At 34.7% G+C, this 23,058-nt stretch overlaps 2 protein-coding genes across 2 annotated transcripts; both read right to left on the reverse strand.

Annotated features, from left to right (window-relative positions):
* Positions 1-10,943: 10,943 nt before the first annotated feature.
* On the reverse strand, positions 10,944-12,527 carry LOC106317845 (anthocyanidin 3-O-glucoside 2'''-O-xylosyltransferase). Its single transcript, XM_013755629.1, has one exon. It carries the CDS (start codon positions 12,455-12,457, stop codon positions 11,051-11,053), a length of 1,407 nt encoding a protein of 468 aa, XP_013611083.1. The 5' UTR covers positions 12,458-12,527; the 3' UTR covers positions 10,944-11,050.
* A 5,880-nt stretch (positions 12,528-18,407) lies between these two features.
* Positions 18,408-20,439, reverse strand: LOC106316404 (cytochrome P450 71B14). Its single transcript, XM_013754288.1, has 3 exons — positions 20,436-20,439; positions 19,187-20,070; positions 18,408-19,095 (listed from the first exon to the last, which is right to left on the reverse strand). Exons 2-3 carry the CDS (start codon positions 20,060-20,062, stop codon positions 18,481-18,483), a joined length of 1,491 nt encoding a protein of 496 aa, XP_013609742.1. The 5' UTR covers positions 20,063-20,070; positions 20,436-20,439; the 3' UTR covers positions 18,408-18,480.
* Between the last annotated feature and the right edge of the window lie 2,619 nt (positions 20,440-23,058).

Genomic DNA, 23,058 nt, shown 5'->3' on the forward strand with positions numbered 1-23,058 from the left:
TCCGACGATTTTTTCCCTCAGTATCCTTGTTGTTTTCTTGTAGTGATATATTAATCATATTTTATAATACCATCATACAAGTAACCATATACTTAATAGTATTTTATATGTACCATCATATAGGTAATCACATATATTATATTTTTAAATTTTTATGGGAAATATAAAAATCATAATTTAAATCGGTGTTTGAAATTAAGCTTTGTATTGTATTTTTTTTTGAGATGCCGCAACTGGAAGACCTTTACTTCAAGAACGAATACATCGACGCAGCTTCCTCGAGAGCGCGGGTATCTACGCTTCCTTTCACCTTTTGTCTCCTTCTTTGATTTATTGGTTTGATCCATCTCACGTGGTCCGTTTTTGTCGTTTTGCAGAGTGACGGGAGTATTTCCTTGTCGAGAAATACGACAGCGCCCTGAAGCAGACGATGATCCAGTTGGGATCTTCGGAGAAGCTCGCTCAAGCAAGATTGAAGGCCATTGAGAGGGTGAGGGATGAGCATAAAAAGGCTAACGAGAAGGCTTCGAAGGAGAAAGAAGTCCTTCGAGTGAAGTTCGAAGAGCTGGAGGGTAAGCTCAAATCCGCCTGCGCGGCTAAGAAAGAGCTTGCTCGAGAGAACACCCGTTTGGAGCAAGCGACTGCGACCCTTAAAAAGGAGAAGGCAGAGCTACTCGAGGAAAGGGACGCCGCGGTTAAGAAGTTGATCAGAGAGAGGCAACGCTTGAGAAACTCCCGGGGACTCGAGGTTACTCGTGAGAGGGAAAGGGTTGAAGCTACTATGATCGAGAAGGCACTAACTCGCTTTGGTCGCGTCCGCGACCATCTAACTCGCTTGGACGCCTTTGGGAAGGCGAAGAATCTGTACGGTCAAGCTTCGGGGACGAGGAAGTGCCTCGAGATGATAAAGGCAAGTGGTACGGAGATCCCGCAAGAAATGATCGATGTTTTTATCGAGCAGGAGAAACTCTACGAGGCGGAGGCTACGAAGCTTCGTGTGGATCCGTTGTCTGATAGCAACCTCGCTTTTTCCCCGCTGGTTCTCCCTTCTCGTTTTGTCGAGGACAGGTTTATAGCGTCGTTTGATCCTTATGGATCGATTTTTGAAAATATTTTAGTAAAAATCAAATTTTGAATATATGTATATTTTGGAATAACTTTTTGATATAAATCAATTTTAAATTATTATTTTGATTTGAACTATGTATATCAAGTAACATAAACCAATTACTTTTTAATATAACATAATGAACTTCATATTTTTCTTAATAAGATAAGCCCATTACTTTTTTTTCTTAATATACTACTATCAAAATTTCCAAACAACATGATTAATCTTTTTTTAATTTTTATTCATGTTGCCAAACAAAAGCTTAAAGTACTTTTACTTTAATAAGATAGATGTTAAATTTCTTACAAACTTTTCTTTTTTGGGGAGGGGGAGGGGGGTGTTAGCAAAAAAAAAAACTATTTTTGGGGGTGCAAGCACTATATTATTTTCAAGGAGAAGAATAATATGAAAAATCACATGCCGGAAAAAAAACCCGCATAATGAATTGTTTGAACGGGATTCAGTCGACTAAGATGGAAGAAGTCAGAAATGGGATGGCTAAAGACGTTTTATTTAGATATGGTTTGAAGGGTTACAAGAGTATTCAAGAGCAACAAGATCGAAGAGTAACAAGATCAAAGAGATAACCTAAAACCCTAGATCTAGCCGCTCAGTGTGTTCAATGGTCCAAAAGTCTATCTCTTGTTGCTTCCTTTTCCCTTCTTATAGGACTCCTTCCCCAGATGCCCTAATTTCGTGCCCTTAATGCGAGAGGCCGAGTATACGGGCCGAAACGAGGCTCCCTCTAAGCCGGGCACTTTTAGCCGACTTACTCGACCGGCTAAAAGTACTCTAAGGTCAAGCCGATAGGTTTAGCCACCGAGCCGACCAAATCGATCCGACTTGCTGGATTAGGGCCTGCTATTCGATGGGCCTTGTGGAGGGATGTAATCCATCTCCTACATGAATACAATTCAGAACATGGGATGAAAACATGAGTTTTGAAATCAAATTAGTCTCAATACCATTCGGATTTGAATCAATACGGCATTGCTACAGATAAGGCACATGAATCAAGAACTATTATAAGAAACAGACAGTACTTTATAAGAAACAGACAGTACTTTGTTGTCTCTTTCGACCCTTAGAGCATGTCCATCCATAAGAGGCTATTAAAGGTTCTTAAGAATAATTAAGTAGTTAATTTTGTGATTTGAAAGGTTAAGAACCTTTGTTAGTGTAATTAAATTTTTCGTTTTTCAATGGAAGAACTTCATTGGGGTTCTTAAATATTTTTTTTCTTAAATGTTGAATGATTGAACAAATTCAGACAGAGAAACTACAACCAAACAAAAGCAAAATGATTGAACCATCTGATTCTTCTCCTATATGCTCAGAATCTAGATTTTCTAGTGACCCATCTTCTTGTTCTTACCAACCAATCAAACAGAGACACAAACTAATCAAAACATAAACCCTAAAGCGAAAGGACCAAACTTTAGCAAAAACATACCTTGAAGAAGACAAAATAAGGAACAGCAGAAACAGAGTAAGCTTCAGATATCTCAGGATGTTCCTCAGTTTCTACCTGAAAAAAGAAGCCATAAACATCATCAAAAACTATTCATAAGCAATATGACTTGGGGCACTTCAAACCAAACAAGCTATCGATAAAGCATTAAAGTAACTGTAACTATTGGGCCTCGTATTAATTTGCATTGTCGGGCCTCGTATTGTTTTGTCTCATACAAAACTTGGTCACAAAGTTTTATGTCTTCTTCTTCCTCTGTATAAATGTTCTTGTTGTATCACGATCAAGACACACAAAAATATATAACAAAACACATTTTCTCTTTTGATATGGTATCAGAGCAAATCCTGAAACCCTAAATTTTCTTGTTTTCTTTTGAGTTCAAGATTGATCATCGCTTGGTCTGTTTGCTGGTTTGTTTATCATACGGTCTTGATTAATTCATTGATCATGTCTATCGAGGCTTCTGTTACAGAACATGCTGGTGATTCCACCACAGTGACGCTTTACTCTCTGTTCTCTTCTGACAATCCCGGAGCTATGATTACCTCGGTGATGTTGACCGGAGAGAACTACAATGAATGGTCGTTAGAGATGTTGAACGCTCTAAGCGCCAAGAAGAAAAAGGGCTTTATTGATGGCTCGATTGCCAAACCCTCTGCAGCCGGTGCTGATTTGGAGTCATGGATCTCTGTTAACTCCATGGTTGTTGGTTGGTTGCGTACATCGATTACTCCTCGTGTTCGTTCGACCGTTTCTTTCATCGACAATGCTCATGATTTGTGGGAAAACTTGAAGAAGAGGTTTTCGGTGGGGAACAAGGTGCGAGTTCATCACCTTCGTACTCAGATTGCTGCCTCTCGACAGGATGGATAGTCTGTAATTGATTATTACGGACGACTCGCTAAGATGTGGGATGAGCTGTATATCTACAAGCCCATTCCGCCGTGCTCGTGTGGTGCTGCAGAGACGATGTCAAAAGATCGAGAGGAAGAAAAAGTACACCAATTCATCATGGGATTGGATGAATCTCGATACTCGAATCTCATCAACTCTGTCATTGACACTGATCCTTGTCCTTCTTTGGAGCAAGTCTATGCTTGTGCTATTCGCGAAGAACAACGTCTCTATCAAACTCGTGATCATCATCAACAAGATGCAGTTGGTTTTATTACTCGGTGTGACTCTCCACAACTCACGATGAATGAACCACGAGAGTTTGTTGGTGATTCTTCTACCCAAGTTCTTCGCCAAAGAGATCACCTTCTCTGCTCTCATTGCGGCCGCTCAGGTCATGACAAAAACTTTTGTTGGCAAATAACGGGATATCCTGATTGGTGGAAAGAGAGAAATGCTCGTTCAGGTGGTAGAGGAGCTGGCCGTGGTGGTCGTGGTGGCGTTGTAGCTGATCGTGGTCGTGCTATGGTTAATATAGCTAATGCGACCTCCCCCAATGCCTCTGTTTTCCCTGAGTTGACACCGGAGCAATGGAAATCAATAGGTATGATCGCTCAAGAGAAGACAGGTTGTGGTAATTCCAACAAAATTTCCGGTAAGATTTGCGGTGACATTATAATCGATACTGGTGCTTCACACCATATGACTGGGAATCTCTCTTTACTTGTGAATCTTGTCAATGCATCACCTTGCTCAGTTGTATTTGCCGATGGAAGCAAAACTCTTTCTTCTAGTATGGGTGTTTTGCCCCTCACAGAATCGATTTCTCTTCACAATGTTCTTTATGTCCCGGATCTCTATTGTTCCTTGATCTCTGTTTCAAAGCTTCTGAAGCAACTAAAGAACTGTTGTGCCATGTTTATTGATACTTTGTGTGTTGTCCAGGACCATTTCACGAGGACCCTGATTGGAGCCGGTGAAGAACGGGATGGAGTGTATTATCTTATGGATGTGGCATCAATACGAGTTAATAAAGTTGATGTTGTTTCGGATCAAGCGTTGTGGCATCGACGGTTGGGTCATCCAGCTTTTTCAGTATTTTCTGCTTTACCTTTTGTTGTAAGCAAGTCTAACCCAAGTCCCTGCGACGTTTGTTGCTAAACAAACAAGAGAAGTGTTTCATGATAGTTTCAATAAATCACATGAATGTTTTGCTTTGGTTCATGTTGATGTTTGGGGGCCGTATCGTGTTCCGTCAAGTTGCGGTGCCATCTATTTCTTAACAATTGTGGATGACTTCATCTTTTGCTAGAAAAATCAGTCTGGCTTCATCTTTTGCTAGAAAAATCAGAAGTCTGACAAATTTTTCAAAACTTTTGTGCCTATGCGGAAAACCAATTTGGAAAAAGTGTCAAAGTAGTTTGCAGTGAAAACGGCACAGAATTCATGTGTTTGGATTCATTCTTTCGTGAAAAAGGTATACTTCATCAAACTTCCTGTGTTGGAACACCGCAACAGAATGGTCGGGTCGAGCGCAAACACCTACACATTCTTAATGTCGCTCGCTCTCTGCTCTTCTAAGCGAAAATGCCTATCCGTTTTTGGGGTGAGGCTATTCTCACAGCAGCACACCTTATCAACATCACACCAACAAATTTTTTTAAATACCCCACATGAAGTTTTGTTTGGAACCAAGCCAAGTTATGACCATCTCAAAATCTTTGGATCTGCTTGTTTTACTCATTTATGATCCCACGACAAAGATAAGTTTGGAGCACGGAGTCGTAATTGTGTTTTCGTGGGGTATTCTTTTGGAAAGAAAGGATGGCGCGTCTATGATTTAGACAAATATGAGTTCTTGGTTTCACGAGATGTTGTCTTCGACGAAACCACCTTCCCCTTTCAACATCAGCCTAGTGAGAGCTCAGCAGAAGCATCCTCTTGTCAAGATACAGTGTTTGATGAAGATTGGATTATTTCTCCTCCTGTACACAATAGGGGGAGCTTGGTCACTCCATCCTCCGAAGAAGAGACTAGTGATGATATTGGCCGCACATCATCAGAGTTGGAAGAAGAGCCGGTTACTGAAAATAGAGCACCAGTTGCTATTTCAGATGTTGAAGTAAACAATTAAGTTCCTGACGCTCATCACACACCTACCATGACTAATACTTTGGGACGTGGACAGCGATCAAAACATCCTCCCAAGAAGCTCAACGATTACTTTCTCTACAATGTCAACCGTCTTGATAATACACTCCCCGTTCCTATCGACTCACATTCACCGTCTTCGTCAACGGTTCCAGATAACACTCCATATCTACTTGAACATGTTATATCTGATGCTCTATTTTCTACCGGACATCAGGCTTTCTTAGCAGCAGTACTTGCCGAAGTTGAACCTAAATCTACAAAGAAGCCATGCGAGACCGAGTTTGGCGAAAGGCGATGGTTGACGAAGTTGACGCTTTCGAAATTAACAATACATTCAGCATTGTTGATTTACCAGAAGAAAAGGAAGCACTTGGTAATCAATGGGTTTACAAGATAAAATATCGGGCTGATGGAACTGTTGAACGTCACAAAGATCGCTTGGTAGTTCTCGGTAATCATCAAGTTGAAGGAGAAGACTACACAGAGACATTTGCTCCTGTGGTTAAGATGACAACAGTTCGTTGCTTGCTGAAAATAGTAGCTGCCAACAATTGGGAAGTGCATCAGTTGGATGTGCACAACACATTTCTTCACGGTGATCTCGATGAAGAAGCTTATATGAAGTTACCTTTGGGTTTTCGACATTCAGACCCAAACATGGTATGCCGACTTCACAAGTCTTTGTATGGTCTTAAACAGGCCCCCCGATGTTGGTTCGTGAAGCTTACTACTTCACTGCTTGGTTATGGTTTTAAGCAGTCTTACTCAGATTACTCTCTTTTCACATACACCTGTGATGCTATCAAGATGAGAGTACTTGTGTACGTAGATGATTTGTTGATTTGTGGTAATGATTCCGCTGCATTGTCATCTTTCAAAGAATACTTGGGACAATGTTTTCATATGAAAGACCTCGGGAAACTGAAATATTTTCGTGGTCTCGAGGTGGCATGCAATGGTGAAGGAATTTTCTTGTCCCAGAGAAAGTATACTTTGGAGATCATTGCTGAGTCTGGTCTTCTCGGTTCCAAACCAGTTCATTTTCCAATGGTGCAGAATCTTGATCTCGCTAAAGATGCAAGCCCTTTCTTAGCCTATCCGGCTCGATATCGTCGTTTGATTGGGCATCTTATTTACCTTCTCCTTACGCGACCTGATCTGTCATACTCGGTCCACATTCTCTCGCAGTTCATGCACACACCTCGTGAAGGTAATTGGGAAGCAGCTTTGCGGGTTGTGCATTTTTTGAAAGCCACGGTTGGTCAAGGTATCTTATTTCGGTCAGATACTGACTTGTCTGTTACAGCTTATTGTGATTCTGATTGGGGAGCATGTTCCTTGACTCGTCGCTCGTTAAGTTCTTATGTTATGTTTCTTGGTGGATCACCAATATCTTGGAAAACCAAGAAACAAAATACCGTCTCTAGATCTTCGGCAGAGGCAGAATATAGATCAATGCGAAAGGCACTTGATGAGATTTTGTGGTTGAGACAGATCTTAAAGGAGCTCGGTTTTCCTCATCAAACATCTGTCCGTCTGTTATGTGACAGGCAAGCGGCCATACATATCGTAGCTAATCCCGTGTTTCATGAAAGAACAAAGCATGTGGAATCTGATTGTCATGCTGTCCGAGATGCAGTTCTAGATGGTACCATTGCAACAATTCATGTTAAAACCGATGACCAAATCGTAGATTTGCTTACTAAAGCACTTGGTAGACAACAATTTGAGCGTTTAGTGTCCAAGTTGAGCCTTCCGAATCTTCACGCTCCAACTTGAGGGGGAGTATTGGGCCTCGTATTAATTTGCATTGTTGGGCCTCGTATTGTTTTGTCTCATACAAAACTTGGTCACGAAGTTTTATGTCTTCTTCTTCCTCTGTATAAATGTTCTTGTTGTATCACTATCAAGACACACAGAAATATATAACAAAACACATTTTCTCTTTTGATAGTAACGATGAACACACAATTCAACATCACGAAACCTAATTCAAACATTCAATTAACTTTTTAAAGAAAGTGAAAAAAAAAATTATTTCAAGAAAGTAAAATTTACGTTCAAAGTACATGAATACACCATCCTTTCGGCGCCAAGGCTTCCTCTGCCTAACGATGACAGCTGGAAGAACCTTCTTCCTCAGATCAGGCTTAGCCTTCTTGACTGTAGCCATCACCATGTCCCGACGCAAGCTGAAGGCAATCGGTTGAGGCGACCCTTGATCCCCTTCACGGAAATGATTTAAAGGTTCTTAGCACCTGTGTTGTCGGCACAGTTCACCGTCGCCGCAATGGGAAGGCCCAGCGACATCCTGAACTTGTTTCCAGACGTACCTCCACGTCCTAATCACGAGTTCAAAAAATACCAAAACCCGATTAAAGCAATGTATAAGCGCAAGGAAAAATTCAACGACGAAAAAAAGAGAGTATGAACCTTGCTTCGATATTTTTGACGGCTTGAGCTGAGACTTGGTGTAGGAAAATTAGGGTTTGCGTCTCTATATAGCGTTATCAACACCGGTGCGCCGCTCTGGCGCAAGTTATCAAGCTCCGAATTTGAAGCGATATCCTTCAGCGCACCACCCATCTTCGAAGATCTACCATTGCTAGAGAACGAAAGGTGAGAGAATTCGTGTGTTTCAGTCGAAGGAGAGAGAGACAATACCTGTTCGGTCCAATGTGTGACTGCCACATAAGGGACTCTTACCATCTCTAAAAAACCCAAAATAAGCACTGGTTCTTCATTAATTTGGGTTTTTTCATTTTTTTTTTTATTTTTGGGTAAAGACCCATGTAAGAACCCCTTGATGAAAGTGGTCTTATGCTCCAGATGAGGTTGTAAAAATTCTTTTATTTTTAATATTTCTTGAGCCTTTTAGGATCAAATTTCCTGTTGGGGGCCACGCATGCTTCACTAGTAGATTCCACATCATTAACTAGAAGCATTATCTGACAACACTTCAAACATACTAAGAATTTTAAATCAGAAGCTCTCTAGGATTTAACTTATTGCTGTAGATGTACTTCAAATCCTCATATGATATTCTCAGAGTTTCAACGCAACATAAATAAAAATATGACATCTCAACAAAGAAAGCAATGATATTAGGATCGAGTAACGAAAGAACATATTAAGTTTTGATATCAAAAGGAGACTGAATGTGATAGAGGTCCCAATCAAGTCCTTGCAGTTTTAAACACAAGATTGCAAGTATGTTGGCCTGCCTTTATTCTTTGGCTGTTGTATAAAGGATTTTTATTAATTAAACCTCTCAAGTAAAGTAAAGATAAATTGTAAATAAACCCTTCAACTAAAATTTTGTCAAAAAAAATCTTCAACATTAATTTTGTTAACGTTTGTCACCCTCCGTCACGGTATTTTAGACGGAGGGTGACATACATTAACGGAATTCAAGTTTATGGTTTCTTTCTTTGAACTTTTAGTTGAATGGTTATTTTGCAATTCATCTTTAGTTGAGAGGTTTTATTACTAAATGTTAATAAATATTTTAAAATCTTTATTATCACTAATGCATTATTTAAAACTCTTACAATCGATTTATAAGTCTTTAAAAATAATTTATAAATTCTTATACATTACTTTATCAATTTTATAAATGATTTATAAAATTCTATAAATATTTTAATACTTTTATAAATTATTAATAATATTTAATAATGATTTTATAAGATTAAAGATATGGTTGTTCGCCATAATACAAAAACATAAAGTAAATAAATAAAACAAGAAAATTAAATCAAAGATATTGTTTTATTTATTAATATGGTAGAAAAATAATGTATTGGTTCAGAAATCAAAGAGAAGAAAAATAATCCTTTATTATTTTCCAAAAACAGGAAAAAGGAACAATTTAAAGTCCAAAAATCGTGTAAAAAAGAAAGATGGATGGCACCATAATTCAACATTCCTTCTTAAAGTATGGCGCCGGCCTTCTTCTCCTTTTACACGATTTCTGGACTTTAGGTCATGCTTTCTTTCTGCTTCCGAAAAAATAATGCACAATTATTTCTCTTCTCTTTGATTTTTGAACTAATATATTATACTACTACCATATTAATCAATAAAGCAATATCTTTAATTTATTTTTCTTGTTTTATTTATTTACTTCATGTTTTTATAGTATGGCGAACAACTATATCCTTAATCTTATAAAATCATTTGTAAAAGTATTAAAATATTTATAAAGCTTTGTAAATCGATTATAAAATTGATAAAGTAATGTATACGAATTTATAAATTATTTTTAAAGGCTTACAAATCTATTGTAAGAGTTTTAAATAATGCATAAATGATAATAAAGATTTTAAAACATTTAATGTCATTTAGTAATAAAACCCTTCAACTAAAAATGGATCGCAAAATAATCCTTCAACTAAAATTCGACGAAAGAAACCCTCAACTTTAGTTCCGTTAATGTTTGTCACCCTCCGTCTAAAGTACCGTGACAGAGGGTGACATATGTTAACGGAATTAAAATTGAAGATTTTTTCATCAAATTTTTAGTTGACGGGTTTATTTACGATTCATCTTTAGTTGAGGAGTTTCATTGCTAAATACCATGGATTCCTTTCGGCAAGAAAAAAAAAGAAGAAGTGGATATGGTGCTTTTGAACAAAAGGTCTAGCATTCTTCCCAAACGTCGCACCCTGCCTTCTCGCTGTTAGACTTTGTGCTTCTATTTTTTTGTTGCTAAATAAGACTTTGTGCTTTTCATACTAAAAAGTGGTTTGGTACAAAGCAAAATGGACATAGGTGAGGTTTCAACACCACATATTATGATTCAGATCAAAATCAAACCCAAAGGTTTAATATCAATATAAAGGTCCAATCAAACTTTGTAATTTAGAACACAAGATTGCCATTAGCAGACTAAAGCGTGCCTTTATTCTTGGATCTCCTCGTTAGATAGAAAAACGATACAAGAATTTGAAATCATTTATTCTTACAAGCAAGGTAAAGTGGAAATGGAGCTCCAAACCACAAGAAAAATCATTATGCATTACTAATGAATAACTGAAAGTGGAAATATAACGATAATAACAATTATACAATTGTCCATTGATTAAATTCTGTGATTTGTTTTTCTTACAAGCTTCTGTTTTTATTTAAAAACTAAAATAAATATCATAGAAATTAAGTTTGCAGTCAATTTTTTTTTTTTTTGCTAAGAATTTGTAGTCACTTAATATCGACAGAGACATTAAAATTTGTTGATAATTCCATACAGGGAATACAATATAGATTTATAAGCTTCTGGAAGAAATTCCCTAATCAGCTAATTTTATGAGAATTTCAAAAGAAATAAAACATGTTTTACAAAAATATCTTAAACCATGGCTAAAACTCAAACATAACCAAATTAAACCGAACTAAGTGGAAAGAATAAAAATGATTATTCATGACTTCACAAGATCAGTTAAGTTCTGTTCAAACTTGCTGATATAACCATCAGCAAACCCAGAGTCACTCAAAACACATCTCCATTTGTCATGATTCTTCCTCACTTTCTCACCAACCTCACTACCTTCACCCATCACACTCTTCACGGCATCCTCCAAGCTCCGCCGTGAAAACCACCCATTCTCTTCCCTCTCAACCTCCACCGCCACCTCCATCTCCTCTGCCATCAGCCTCGCGTTCAATATCTGTTCACCGTGCTGCGGAACCAAAACCATCTGACAATCACTCATCAAAGACTCCCACGTCGAACCAAACCCACAATGGCTAACGAAACACCCCACTGAAGGATGGTCCAATATCATCGGTTGCTGAACCCAACCTCCGTACACAACGCCACGTCCACGAACCCTCTCTTGGAACCCTTCAGTTAACGCTTCCTCCACCGTTGACACACCTGAAGGCGGCTTTATCGCGACCAGAAACGGTAAACCGGTTGCTTCAAGCCCTAAACAGAGTTCTTGAAATTGATCTATCTTGTCTACAACGGGTTGGCTACCGAAAGCGCAGAACACAACAGAACCAGGCTTGAATTTGGCTAACCAATCAGCCCATCGAGGCTCCAAGGAAGTCTTATTAGGTTCGTCTACGGGGAGTACCGGTCCGGTTAGATAAACCGGTCTATTGTATTGGCTCTCGATGTAATCGCAGAATTTGCCTTCCGTCTCACGGCAAGTTCTTATAGCGATCGCATCGCAGTTTCTCATCGCAGTAACTTTCCCATCGAAGAAAGAACCAATGCCCTCGTGTCTCCTCCAGACGAAGCTTAGGGTTTTTGCTTCGCGCGCAAGCAAGACGACTTTTGAAGACGGGTAACCTAGAGGCGGTTTAGCTAACTCCTCCGCTGACATTTCCTTCCCATCAATGATCTCTCGCTCCGCAGCAGGGACAAGAGTTAGGGCTATTGAAGCAGCGCTGACGGTATTGTAGCAAACAGTTTTAGCACCGACCGGTCTTGCGATTTCAGGTATCCAATCAGCGGAATCGTAGAAAACCAAATCCGGTTTGTTTGTACGCAGAATTGTCTCTTCCTCGGGCCGGGTTTGGTTCATTGCAACCGCAAGCAAATGGGTCAAGAAAAATGGTACGTCGGAGTTGGTCTCAGCACCGGGAGGGAGCCCTTTGACATGAGGAATTGAGATGGTGTGGAAAGTGATGAGATTTGGGTAGAGGTTAAGAGGTTTGACCTGGTCTAGAGCTTTCTTGGGGAGCAAGAAAACGATCTCGTGCCCTTTTTCTGCAAGCTTGTTGGAGAGGTGAAGAAAAGCAGTCATGTGACCAAATGCTAACCACGGATACATTACAACGCTCATGCTTGACGATCCATCGGATCCAAAATCGCCCATTGCTTTGTTTTTTCTTCTAGCTTTTTGGTACCTTTTTGTACTTTCTTTTACTATATAAATAATAAACTTTTTTTCCTATGTGTTTGCGTGTTTTCGACGTAAATAAATACACGAACCAGGATTGGTGGGTCCCTCCTGGTGGTGGCTGATAGCCAATGAAGTGACTTTGGCAAGTATAGCTGCCGGGTAAGTGGTAAGTGCAAACACGAGGTGTATGGGGCAGCAAACAAAAAGACAAGACCGGACTTTATGTGTTGTGCCTTGGGTTTTGGATTCAGCCCATTTTAGTTAATGGCCCTATTTTTTCTTAAGTCGACTACATAAATATTTTAGGGGCTGTTATTGGTTTGTGATTTAAAAATAATTTTGATGATTTTTTTTAAAAAAAATTCAACAAGTATTTTGAATTTAAAAAGAGTCCTGCTGTTTTTTTTTTAAGTAAGGTTAAAGAATTTTGTAGATTATTAGATTTTTAACTCAAGATAATTATAAATTTCTACAGAGTTTATGTTCTTCTTTTATATGTCGTTATAGAAACTTTCACACAAATTAATGCACCAAGTATAATATTTTTTTATCCTTCATTAATTGATTATTTTGTATAATTAAGTACGTGAAATAGAGTTAATAAAGGGTAAACATAGTCTTTTATCATTTTTGGAAAACATCAATTATAATGAGACAATTTTTTTTGACCAAAACGTCTTTTAAAACTGAACGGAGGGAGTATTGAAAAATTGGTTTGCATAACTTTCAAACAAATTATATTTCATTGTATGACAAAAAGACCTAAATTGCAAATAGGTATTGTGTCTTTTATATAATAATACCATAATACTTTTGTATATAACCGGTGAAACCTGCAGAAAGAAAACAAAATTTAACTAATAATTTGTAATTGAAAAAGGTAAAACGTGGTCTTTTATTACTCATATATCTTCTTGAATTGATTTTTTCTCAACGAGAAGGACAACCAATTGTGATAAAGAAAAAATAACAATGAAGGCATAGACGGTGAGCACACACAACAACTCATTCATTTCTTTTCTTCCTTTTCTTAAATCATTGATTCTCACAATCATGCTTTTGTTTACGTACACTTTTTTTTCTCTTTTTGTTTACAGATCTAGTGGTGAAGAATAATGACGGCAGGTCGGTAAAAACGCCGCCGTGTCGGGAAAAAGAGAGGAAATGAAGACGATCTCTATATGGTGGTGAAGAATAATGATGGTGAGCGAAATGAATATGTATCAGTATTTCTAAGAAAAAGAAGAATTGAAGAAGATGAACTCGCGTCTATACTATATTCGGTGAAAAGAATAGTATAATATATGTTAAGTGTAGCTATTTATGTAAGGTTATCAATTACCATATTATTTGAGACATATTTCTATACTACTCTTTAAAAATGTAATAATCTGTCATGCTTTCAAATTTGATAGTTCTCTTCTATGTCATTTTGTGTGATTGATTGTAATATGAAATTCATTTTTTCGAGTGTTGGACAAATTTGATTATTTGGAATATTCTTTTACTATAGTACTTAGACTATGTGGAATAGAAGATATGCAACCGGCTAACCAAGTAAATGTGCTTTCAAGTGTGTAATATTAGAAAGCAATTTATAGATTGTATTTGGGTTTATAGGTTCATGCCTAAAGTTTACATTTACTAAGTAGAGGTTTGGGTATAGTAAACCATATTATCTACATTATATTTTGGTTTATACTTTCTTGATTAGAGTTTAGCTTTACATTATGGTTTAGATTAGGGTTTATACTTCCTTGATCTGGGTGTATATATTTATATTTGGGTTTAGAATTAAGGTTTAATATTTAGTATTTAGGAGCTGAGGGTGGGGTGGGATTGGGATAGAGTTGGTGTCTTATACTATTTTGTTGATATGGAATATAACACTCCGGTTTGACTGTGAGAAGTAAATTGAATACACAATTTATTGCAAATTTTTTTTTAATTTTATCCACACATTTACCGTGCACAGTGAAAACGTATCCTCTAATTATGTAAGTGATGTGGATGGTGTTGGTATTGTCGATGTTAACAGTGTGCGGTAAATTTTGGCCATATCCATTTCATATACGTCATGAGTAGGTGCCTCATTCATCATATATATTTTGGCCACAAAATCTTCAACAACACAGAGTTATCGGTTGATTACAGGAAGAAGAGATAGAATCGGATAATAATTGACATAAATGTTAGTTATTACGTTACGTTAAAATCAATGCCACTTACTTAATTTTGATCCCAAATTTGGTTAGTCAGTAAATTCTCCCTTAAATATTTTATAATATTATTTTTTTGGTTTGTTATTATCCTCTAACAACAACAAACTTTAAATCATTACTCTCATTTTATTTAGGAAATTTTCATGTTTACCACTTTGTTGGTACCATTATTTATGTTTACCACCAATAAAGAGACATTTTCAAAAATATTTTCATCATTAAGAGGCAAAAAAACTCTTATACATTTGTTCTTTATATATATTATAAATAATTATTTAAATAAATAAAAAAAGTAAAAAAATAATAATTTTTTATGTTTTCGAATTATACTTTTTCAAATTCAAACTTTTTTACAATTTTTTTTTTCAATTTCATTTTTTACAAAAATTTTTTTTCAAAATTTTTTTTTTGAAAATCGAAGTTGTTTTTTGAAACTATTTTAATATGTTTTTAAGTATCTATTTATATATTTATTAGAATCCTAAATTTCACATTCCAAAAATCCTACCACACCCCTCAACTCTAAATCCTAAGTCTAGATTAATTAACCATATGGTTATAAATGTCTTTTTACCTCTTTAAAAGTGTGGATAAAAATAATTAGCGTAAACATGAAAAGTGATATTATGAATGTGGCATTTTTGGCAATTTTCTCCCGTTTTTTAACAACACAATACTTTGGTTGATTTTGTAAATGATGAAACCAATAACTTAAATTGTTATAAACTTTTAACTACCTATTACAAGTTCATAAACTAATAACAAAAGATTTTATTAACATAATTTTGAAAAGTCTTAATTGAATAACACTAGAATCATTATAAAAACTAAATCTATATAACTTTTTATAAATACACAATCTAATAACAGTGTTGAAGTTATTATTAAACGCCTACAATTTCTATTAATGTAAGTTTTTGGTGCAACGAGTTATTGTAGTGTAAAACGTACATGTGTTAATTCGATGTTGTTACGTTTTGACTCTCAAACTGTAACCCTCAGACTCAATCTAGCTTACTCATTCGTTATGTTACTCTATAAATTGTTTGCTTCTTTAGATACCTTAAACCATTCCAGTTAAGAAACTATATCCTCCACAAAAAAGCATAAAAACAGTAGACATCATGGAAGGTAGGATCCAAGCTCTAGTATCGATGATTCTGATCGTGACACTATGTGCCTTAGGTCATTAATGATTCTGATCGTGACACTATGTTCTACAAGGATCCATGCAGGGTCCTTAATTTTGTTGATACTGATCGTGAATCATCGACACTAGAGCTTGTAGAACCTAATAGGTTCTATAAGTATACAGCTCGAGTTAGCCTTAGTCTTGGTGGAAGGATGATTCTGATTGTGACCCTGCGTGGTAGAAGACGTGGCGTTCGTCGTTTCTGTAATCGGGAAGAGTGACCTAATGCCACCGCAGGCTGCATGTCGGTCCAAAAGCCACCGGTACTCTTCGCCGCTTAACTCAATTCACTTGCTTGCTCCTCCATCTCTTAGTCGCCGCGAATCCAGAAAAAATCTTCTTCAAATCGCCGGAGATGAATTCCATGAAAAGCTTCAAAGATACAACTGGACCTTGTCGGAACGCCTCCATAAAAGACTCCGACTAATCTAAATCCATGCTTACTCTTTGTCACTCCATCAATCTTCTCCGTTCTTCACCTTCGAGGAGACTTCGCCTTTAACAAAAAACGAAGATTGATTCCTAAACCCGATGAAGAAACAGAGCTTGACCGGCTGATGCAAACAAGAGTTTCTAGGTTCAATCGGAATATCTATAAGGACAGAGAAGAGAAGCAAAAGTATTCCGGAGTAGCCGGATTTTTATTGAATCAAACCAAATTAGTGAGAATGAGACATGAAGAACAAATCCGATTTGATTTGAAACCCAGCACAAAATCGTCAAAAAGAAACAGAAACTCGCCTAGCGGAGTTGAAAATTGATTTCACAATCGAAGATTTACAGCAAAAAACATACAAAAAAAAAACATAAATATTTCCTCCTGAAAGATATGGAATTGAGAAGGAGGAAAAGATAGAGTTTTCTTAGAGTTGTTTATCCCCCAAGTATGCTCTAAAGATGTGTAAACATTTGTTATAGGTAATAAAATATCAATTTTCATACGAATACGGGACCTTTCAACCAGAATTGTTGTACCTATCATTAGGACTGGACATTTTATCCGTTAAATTTGATTTGATACGTTATTCGTTTCGATTCGATCCGGAAATTCTGGATATCCGTAAACTTTCGAATCAAAGCAAATACTAAAAATCAATATCCGTTAAAATCGAAGCAAATCACAAATATTAAAATTTTGGGGAGCGAATATCCGATCCGATCCGGCAATATATAAATACATGTATATCTTGATTATATTTAAAGTTTTTAATGTATAAAATTATATAATTATTATTCTAACATATGATTTGATAAATTATATTCACATTATTACTTATATAAAAGTATTACCTAAAAAGAACAAAACACATTTATGATAATTATAATTTTTTCTTAAGTTTTGTGTTATTATAATTGTTAACTAAGTTCAAAAAAATTTACAAAATATGTAGATTCACTACTTCTTTTAGTTTTTTATCATATATATCATGCAAAAAAAAATATTTTACAAAACAAATTTGTATCAATTTTTTAAGATTATTTGTATTAATCAAAACATATGAGATATCCGTAAGTATTCGTAATATCCGCAAATATCAATTTATTTTTTGGATATCCGTTTTTCCGAATATCTGTATTTTTTCGAAGCAAAGCAAATCGAAAAATTAGATATCCGTGACATACTAAACAAATCACAAATACCTTTAAAAATCCGGATATCCGATCCGTGCCCAGACCTATCTATCATCAGCCCAAGTAGAAAGAAAAACAAAAGATGGATAATGAACCCAAATATAAAGAAAAACAAATGATGGAAAGAAATAGGAATGCGGGACCGTTTGACCAGAATAACCTTTTCAAAGGTGGATAATTTTTTTTTAAGGATAATGAAAGAGCGATCCTAGGTTAAAGATTCGTCACCATCAGAAAATAGAAACCCTTTGACTTTGACGTTTCTTAGATCATCATTAACGCGGAGTTCTTAGGATGGGGTTCTTATCGGAAGTTAAAAAACAGTTTCTTAACTTCCGTTAAGAACTCTATTCTAAAAACTCCGGGTTAATCATGGTCTTAGCTAATCCTAAATAGAACTTTCATACCAAAGGGGAAAGAGTGACGGTGCACTTTGATAAAAGAATTTGCAGTGCAAACTAGTCTTTTAGCTATAGTAGTCTAGAGTATAATTAATGATAACTGATATTTCCTCCATTTATATTAAGTGTTATTTTAGTTTTTAAATTTTGTTTCAAAACATATTTTAAACAATTTTTTTAAAAATTTTCCTTTATTTATAATTAATTAATTAATAAAACTAAACAAAAAATTATACTAAACAGGGGTAAAACAGAAAATTTTAAAAATTTCTTAGTTCGTGTGAAAAATTTTAAACTACACTTATTATGAAACTGAGTGAGTAGAAAATAAGAAACTTAATAATATTTCTAAATTAATCTGCTCTTGAAGATTCATTTATTTGTTAGACTCTCGAACCAGTTACGGAGATAATGTGCGAAACGGTGGATTCATCAAAGAGTTTCTTTAATGATTATTGATACTGGTAAAAAAGTTCCAAAGGTTATTTAGCAAAAAAAGAAAAAAGTTCCAAATGTTACATTTTTTTACTATGAAAATATAAATTGAAGTCAAGTCCATGTCGTTAGAACCGGGATAAGGCGAAGTGGAACTTTCTTAGGACAGACAAGTCCATATGATTCTTCAAGATCAACATCTTTTGCCTCCCTTCCTTCCGGAAGCTTCCAATCGAAACGGTAAAGAAGATTGATAAGAGTTAAGTGTACCAAAGCCATACCCATACCCATACCAGGGCACATCCTCCTTCCACTACCAAACGGCAACAACTCAAAGTCAAGACCTTTATAGTCGATCTCATTGTTCATGAACCTCTCGGGGATGAAAGATTCTGGATCTTTCCAAACGTTTGGATTCCTGTGAACAGCCCATATGTTGACATGGATCCATGTCTTCTTTGGAATGTCGTAACCTCCCATCTTTATATCTTTCGAGGCTTCTCTTGGAACTAGAATTGGCACAAGTGGATTTATCCTAAATGTTTCTTTAATCACCATTTTGAGATACTCCATTTTCTCTATATCTTCTTCTGTGATATCATTTTTATTTTTTATAACTTCTCTCACCTCTGCTTGGACTTTCTTCAGAACTCTTGGGTTTGCAATCAAATGAGTCATCACCCATGTTATCGTGTGGCCAGAAGTGTCTATTCCAGCAATAAGCACATTCTGTAACAATCAATAAAACAAGATTAAAATTTCATGCATGCAACATGTAAATAATGAAGTTGATCAAAATTGAGAAGTTTCCATTACTTACAAGAAGAATTCCTTTCGTGTGGTTTCGTGTAAGTTGAAACTCCCCTAGTCCAGTCTCTCCCCTTTCCATTTTGAGGAGCAAGGCAATGATATCATCCTTAAGGCTCTCATCTTCTAGGTGATGCTTTATAGATTGATCAAAAAATGCATCCATTGCTTTAAAAACCTTCTCACATTTGCTATGTAACCCTGTGATCCTATCGATTAATTTACCAATGACCGGGAAGTAATCTGCTGCAGCAAAACTCCCCAACACCTCCATGGTTCCTTGAATGACTTCCTCATAAGTATTCTCGAGTTTGCTCCCTTTAAGATTCATCCCAAATCCGACTCTACAAATCACACTTCCAGACAATTTCATTAACTTCTTGTTCAAGTTAACCGGGTTGGCCAGTGAAGCAGACTGCTTTATGAATTCGACGAAGGAAGCAACTTCTTCTTCTCTTATATGTCGAAAAGATTTGACCCTTTTTGCGGTGTAGAGTTCAATAACCGTCATCTTCCGTACTTGCCTCCAATATTTGCTATATGGAGAAAAGGCGAGATCATTTAAATTGTATGAAACTCTTGCAGGATAAGTCAAATAAGGTCGCGAACAACAATCTGCGTCGAACGTCTTTAAGACATCTTTCACTGTCTCCGGACTTGACGCCACGACGGTAGACACGTCTCCGAACTTGAGGGACATTAGAGATCCATATTTTGCAGATAACTTGAGCATGATACGATGAGGTTTGGATCCTAATTGGTGCAAGTTGCCAATTATAGGAAGTCTTGGTGGTCCGGGAGGTAGTTTTTTCTTTGTCTTTCTGGTCTTCTTTGCAACGAGTACAAATGCAGAGAAGACGATTGCAACGATGATATACCACAAACTCATTTTGCTTCCTGCACAAAAAAAGCATAGTTATTCATTTGCGAAGCTTTACAGAAATATAAATAGCATATGTCAAGTGAAATAAATACACAAAATAAGTGAATAGATACACAAAATAAGCATGTTAAGTGGTTAATCCCCAACAAAGTAAGCATGTTAGGTGAAATGAAAATACAGAAGTAAAAAATCAAAGCATCACTCCTACCCTATGTCATCATCAGATTAAATTTGAATTTTCTTGGCAAGTTGGCAACACTCAAAGAAAGAAGTGAAGAATACGTATATTTAAAATAATAGCGAAAGTAAGAATTTCTTCTGGCTATATATTGGAACATCTACTCAGTATAGATAGAAATACTGAGTTTGGTAAGATTACCTTCAAGTCTTATACTGTGCTGACGATTTTAGAGGGAGATAGAAAGAAGAGACAGAGACAGAGACTGAGAGGGGAAGTTGTATTTTACTTCGGTTGTGGAATAATTGTGTTTACACGCAGCAGGCAGTAGCAACATATTTATACAACTTTGGCATTGAGATGACGTGTAAATTACATTAGCATCCACCAAAATTTACTAGACTATGTACAATAAAATTGTTGAATAAGTTGCGCGACAATTGAATCACTATGATGCTGGTGTTGAAAAAGAGAACAAGAGAAAGAGAAAACAAATACGTTGCTTAATTTGTGTTGAATAGATTCAACAAATTGAATGAAAAGAAAATGGGTCAATATTAATGATGTCGTTATTTTAAATCAATAAAGTAGGGAGTGAATATCAACCAATTTTCTATAAAAACAAATATAAATTAATACAAGTGTTAAGCTATAATTGATTGATGAAACTTTTAGATTTTTGATTAAATCTAACTATTTTGAATCATTTATTTTATAAGAAAACAACTTTTAAAATAAAAATATTTAACCAAGGTTCATCATATTTTTACTCTACAAATATGGACTTGGTTCACTTAATTTGATTTTTTTTAATATCATCTTTTAATTATAATATTCACCTTATTTTCAATAATTCTTGGTTATGCAACTAAATATTTTTTTTATAGATTTACAATAAAAAACATAAAGCTGAAATAAAAATAATAGAATAAGGTTATGAATTATAGAAAAAGCCATTGTGTAATATAAAAATGAATAAGTTTTGAGTTATAAATAGAAAAAGAAAAGATGATGTGAAATTTTAAGAAGTAAAAAAATGGTGCTGAATACAAAACTGTGGTAAATAGTCTTACAAGTGAACTCGTTTAAATGTTTCCAGAGATTTGTATTCAACACCATTTTGTACTCGTGGAAAATATCTTCACATGAATGGTTTTGTCACCTTCGGTCATTTAAATGAATCTTAAGTTTAAACGACAAAGTTAAGAAAACTTAGAAAATTAAAAATGTAGTGTTTTAGAAAAAAATTAGAACAACACGAAATGATATTGGAAAAAAGGAGAACCTCTCGCTAAAATTTCATCAAATCAGTTTTCTTGTACATCACTTTTGGACACTCGAGTGGCAAACTGTTAATAAATAAATGAAGTCCAACCTCAATATTTAGAGAAATAATTAACTAATATATAAATAGGTATGACCAGTCCATTTATCAGCAATTGATCTTAAGTTAAAATTCTTTTTTTTTTGGTACAACAAGGTATCAATCTCTTATACATTTTTTTCGTATAGATGATTCATATAGTTTTCTATTTTTTATATTATATATTTACTTATTATTTAATTTTTTTTTATATTGTAGGGCAATTCTTTCAAATAGTTACTTTTAAGTTTTTGTACAAAATAGTCATCAATAAGAAAAATGACCAAAATAACTCATTTTATTTTGAAATTTTTAATATTTCTTTTTTATTTTTCAAAATTTGAAATCATATCCTCAAAACTCCACCCCATAACTCTAAACCCTAAGTCTAGATTATTTAACCTTATGGCATAGATGTATTTTTACTCTTTAATAAATGTTTAATTCAGATAAATGTTTAATTTAGTTTTTCTATTTTTCTATTATATATTTACTTACTGTTTATCTTCTCTTATTTTGTATATTTGTTTATTCTAAATTTCTTGCTTTTATATCAATGATAATATTACAATATGTATTTAATGTAATATTTTATTTCTTATATACTATATTTACTTATTATTTATTTTTCTTATATTTTATATTTACTTATTATAATAATACGATAATGTTTAGTATAATAATTCTATTTCTTATATTGTGTATTTAGTTATTACTTTATAGATGTTTAATTTAGTTTTTTTAATTCTTAATTTTATATTTACTTAGTATAATATTATCGTATAATTAGAATAATTAAATATAATATATTAGAAATAAAAATATCACATTAAACACTTAATATTATCGTATTATTAGTATAATATTTCTACGGTATAAATGTATTTTTACGCTTTAATAAAACTTTTTTTGGTCATTTTTCTCATTAATATTATTTTGTGACAAAAACTTAAACTGACCATCTTAAAGAATTTCTTTGTATTGTATATTTATTTATTCTACTTTTCTTACTTTTATATCAAATGGTAAAATTACAATAGATATTTAATATAATATTTCTATGTCTTATATTGTATTTTTGCTTATTATTTATTTAACTATACATTTTCAGATATATGTTTAATTTACTATTTCCATTTTATATATTGTATATTTACTTATTCTAATTTTCTTGCTTTTATATCAAATGATAATATTATGATAGATGTTTAATGTAATATTTCTATTTATTATATCGTATATTTACTTATTATTTATTTTTCCTTATATTGTATATTTAATTATTATTGTTTAGTGTAATATTTTTATATTGTATATTCACTTATTATTTATTTAACTATACATTTTCAGATATATGTTTAATTTACTATTTCCATTTTATATATTGTATATTTACTTATTCTAATTTTCTTGCTTTTATATCAAATGATAATATTATGATAGATGTTTAATGTAATATTT

The sequence above is a fragment of the Brassica oleracea genome, chromosome C9 (genome assembly GCF_000695525.1).
Source record: "Brassica oleracea var. oleracea cultivar TO1000 chromosome C9, BOL, whole genome shotgun sequence".
Classification (NCBI taxonomy): Eukaryota; Viridiplantae; Streptophyta; class Magnoliopsida; order Brassicales; family Brassicaceae; genus Brassica; species Brassica oleracea.

Coding starts and splice junctions, on each gene's coding strand:
- LOC106317845 (XM_013755629.1), bottom strand. CDS start 12,457: ATGGGCGATTTTGGATCCGATGGATCGTCAAGCATGAGCGTTGTAATG.
- LOC106316404 (XM_013754288.1), bottom strand. CDS start 20,062: ATGAGTTTGTGGTATATCATCGTTGCAATCGTCTTCTCTGCATTTGTA. Junction 19,096..19,186: donor ACACGAAAGGAATTCTTCTT/GTAAGTAATGGA, acceptor TGATTGTTACAG/AATGTGCTTATTGCTGGAAT.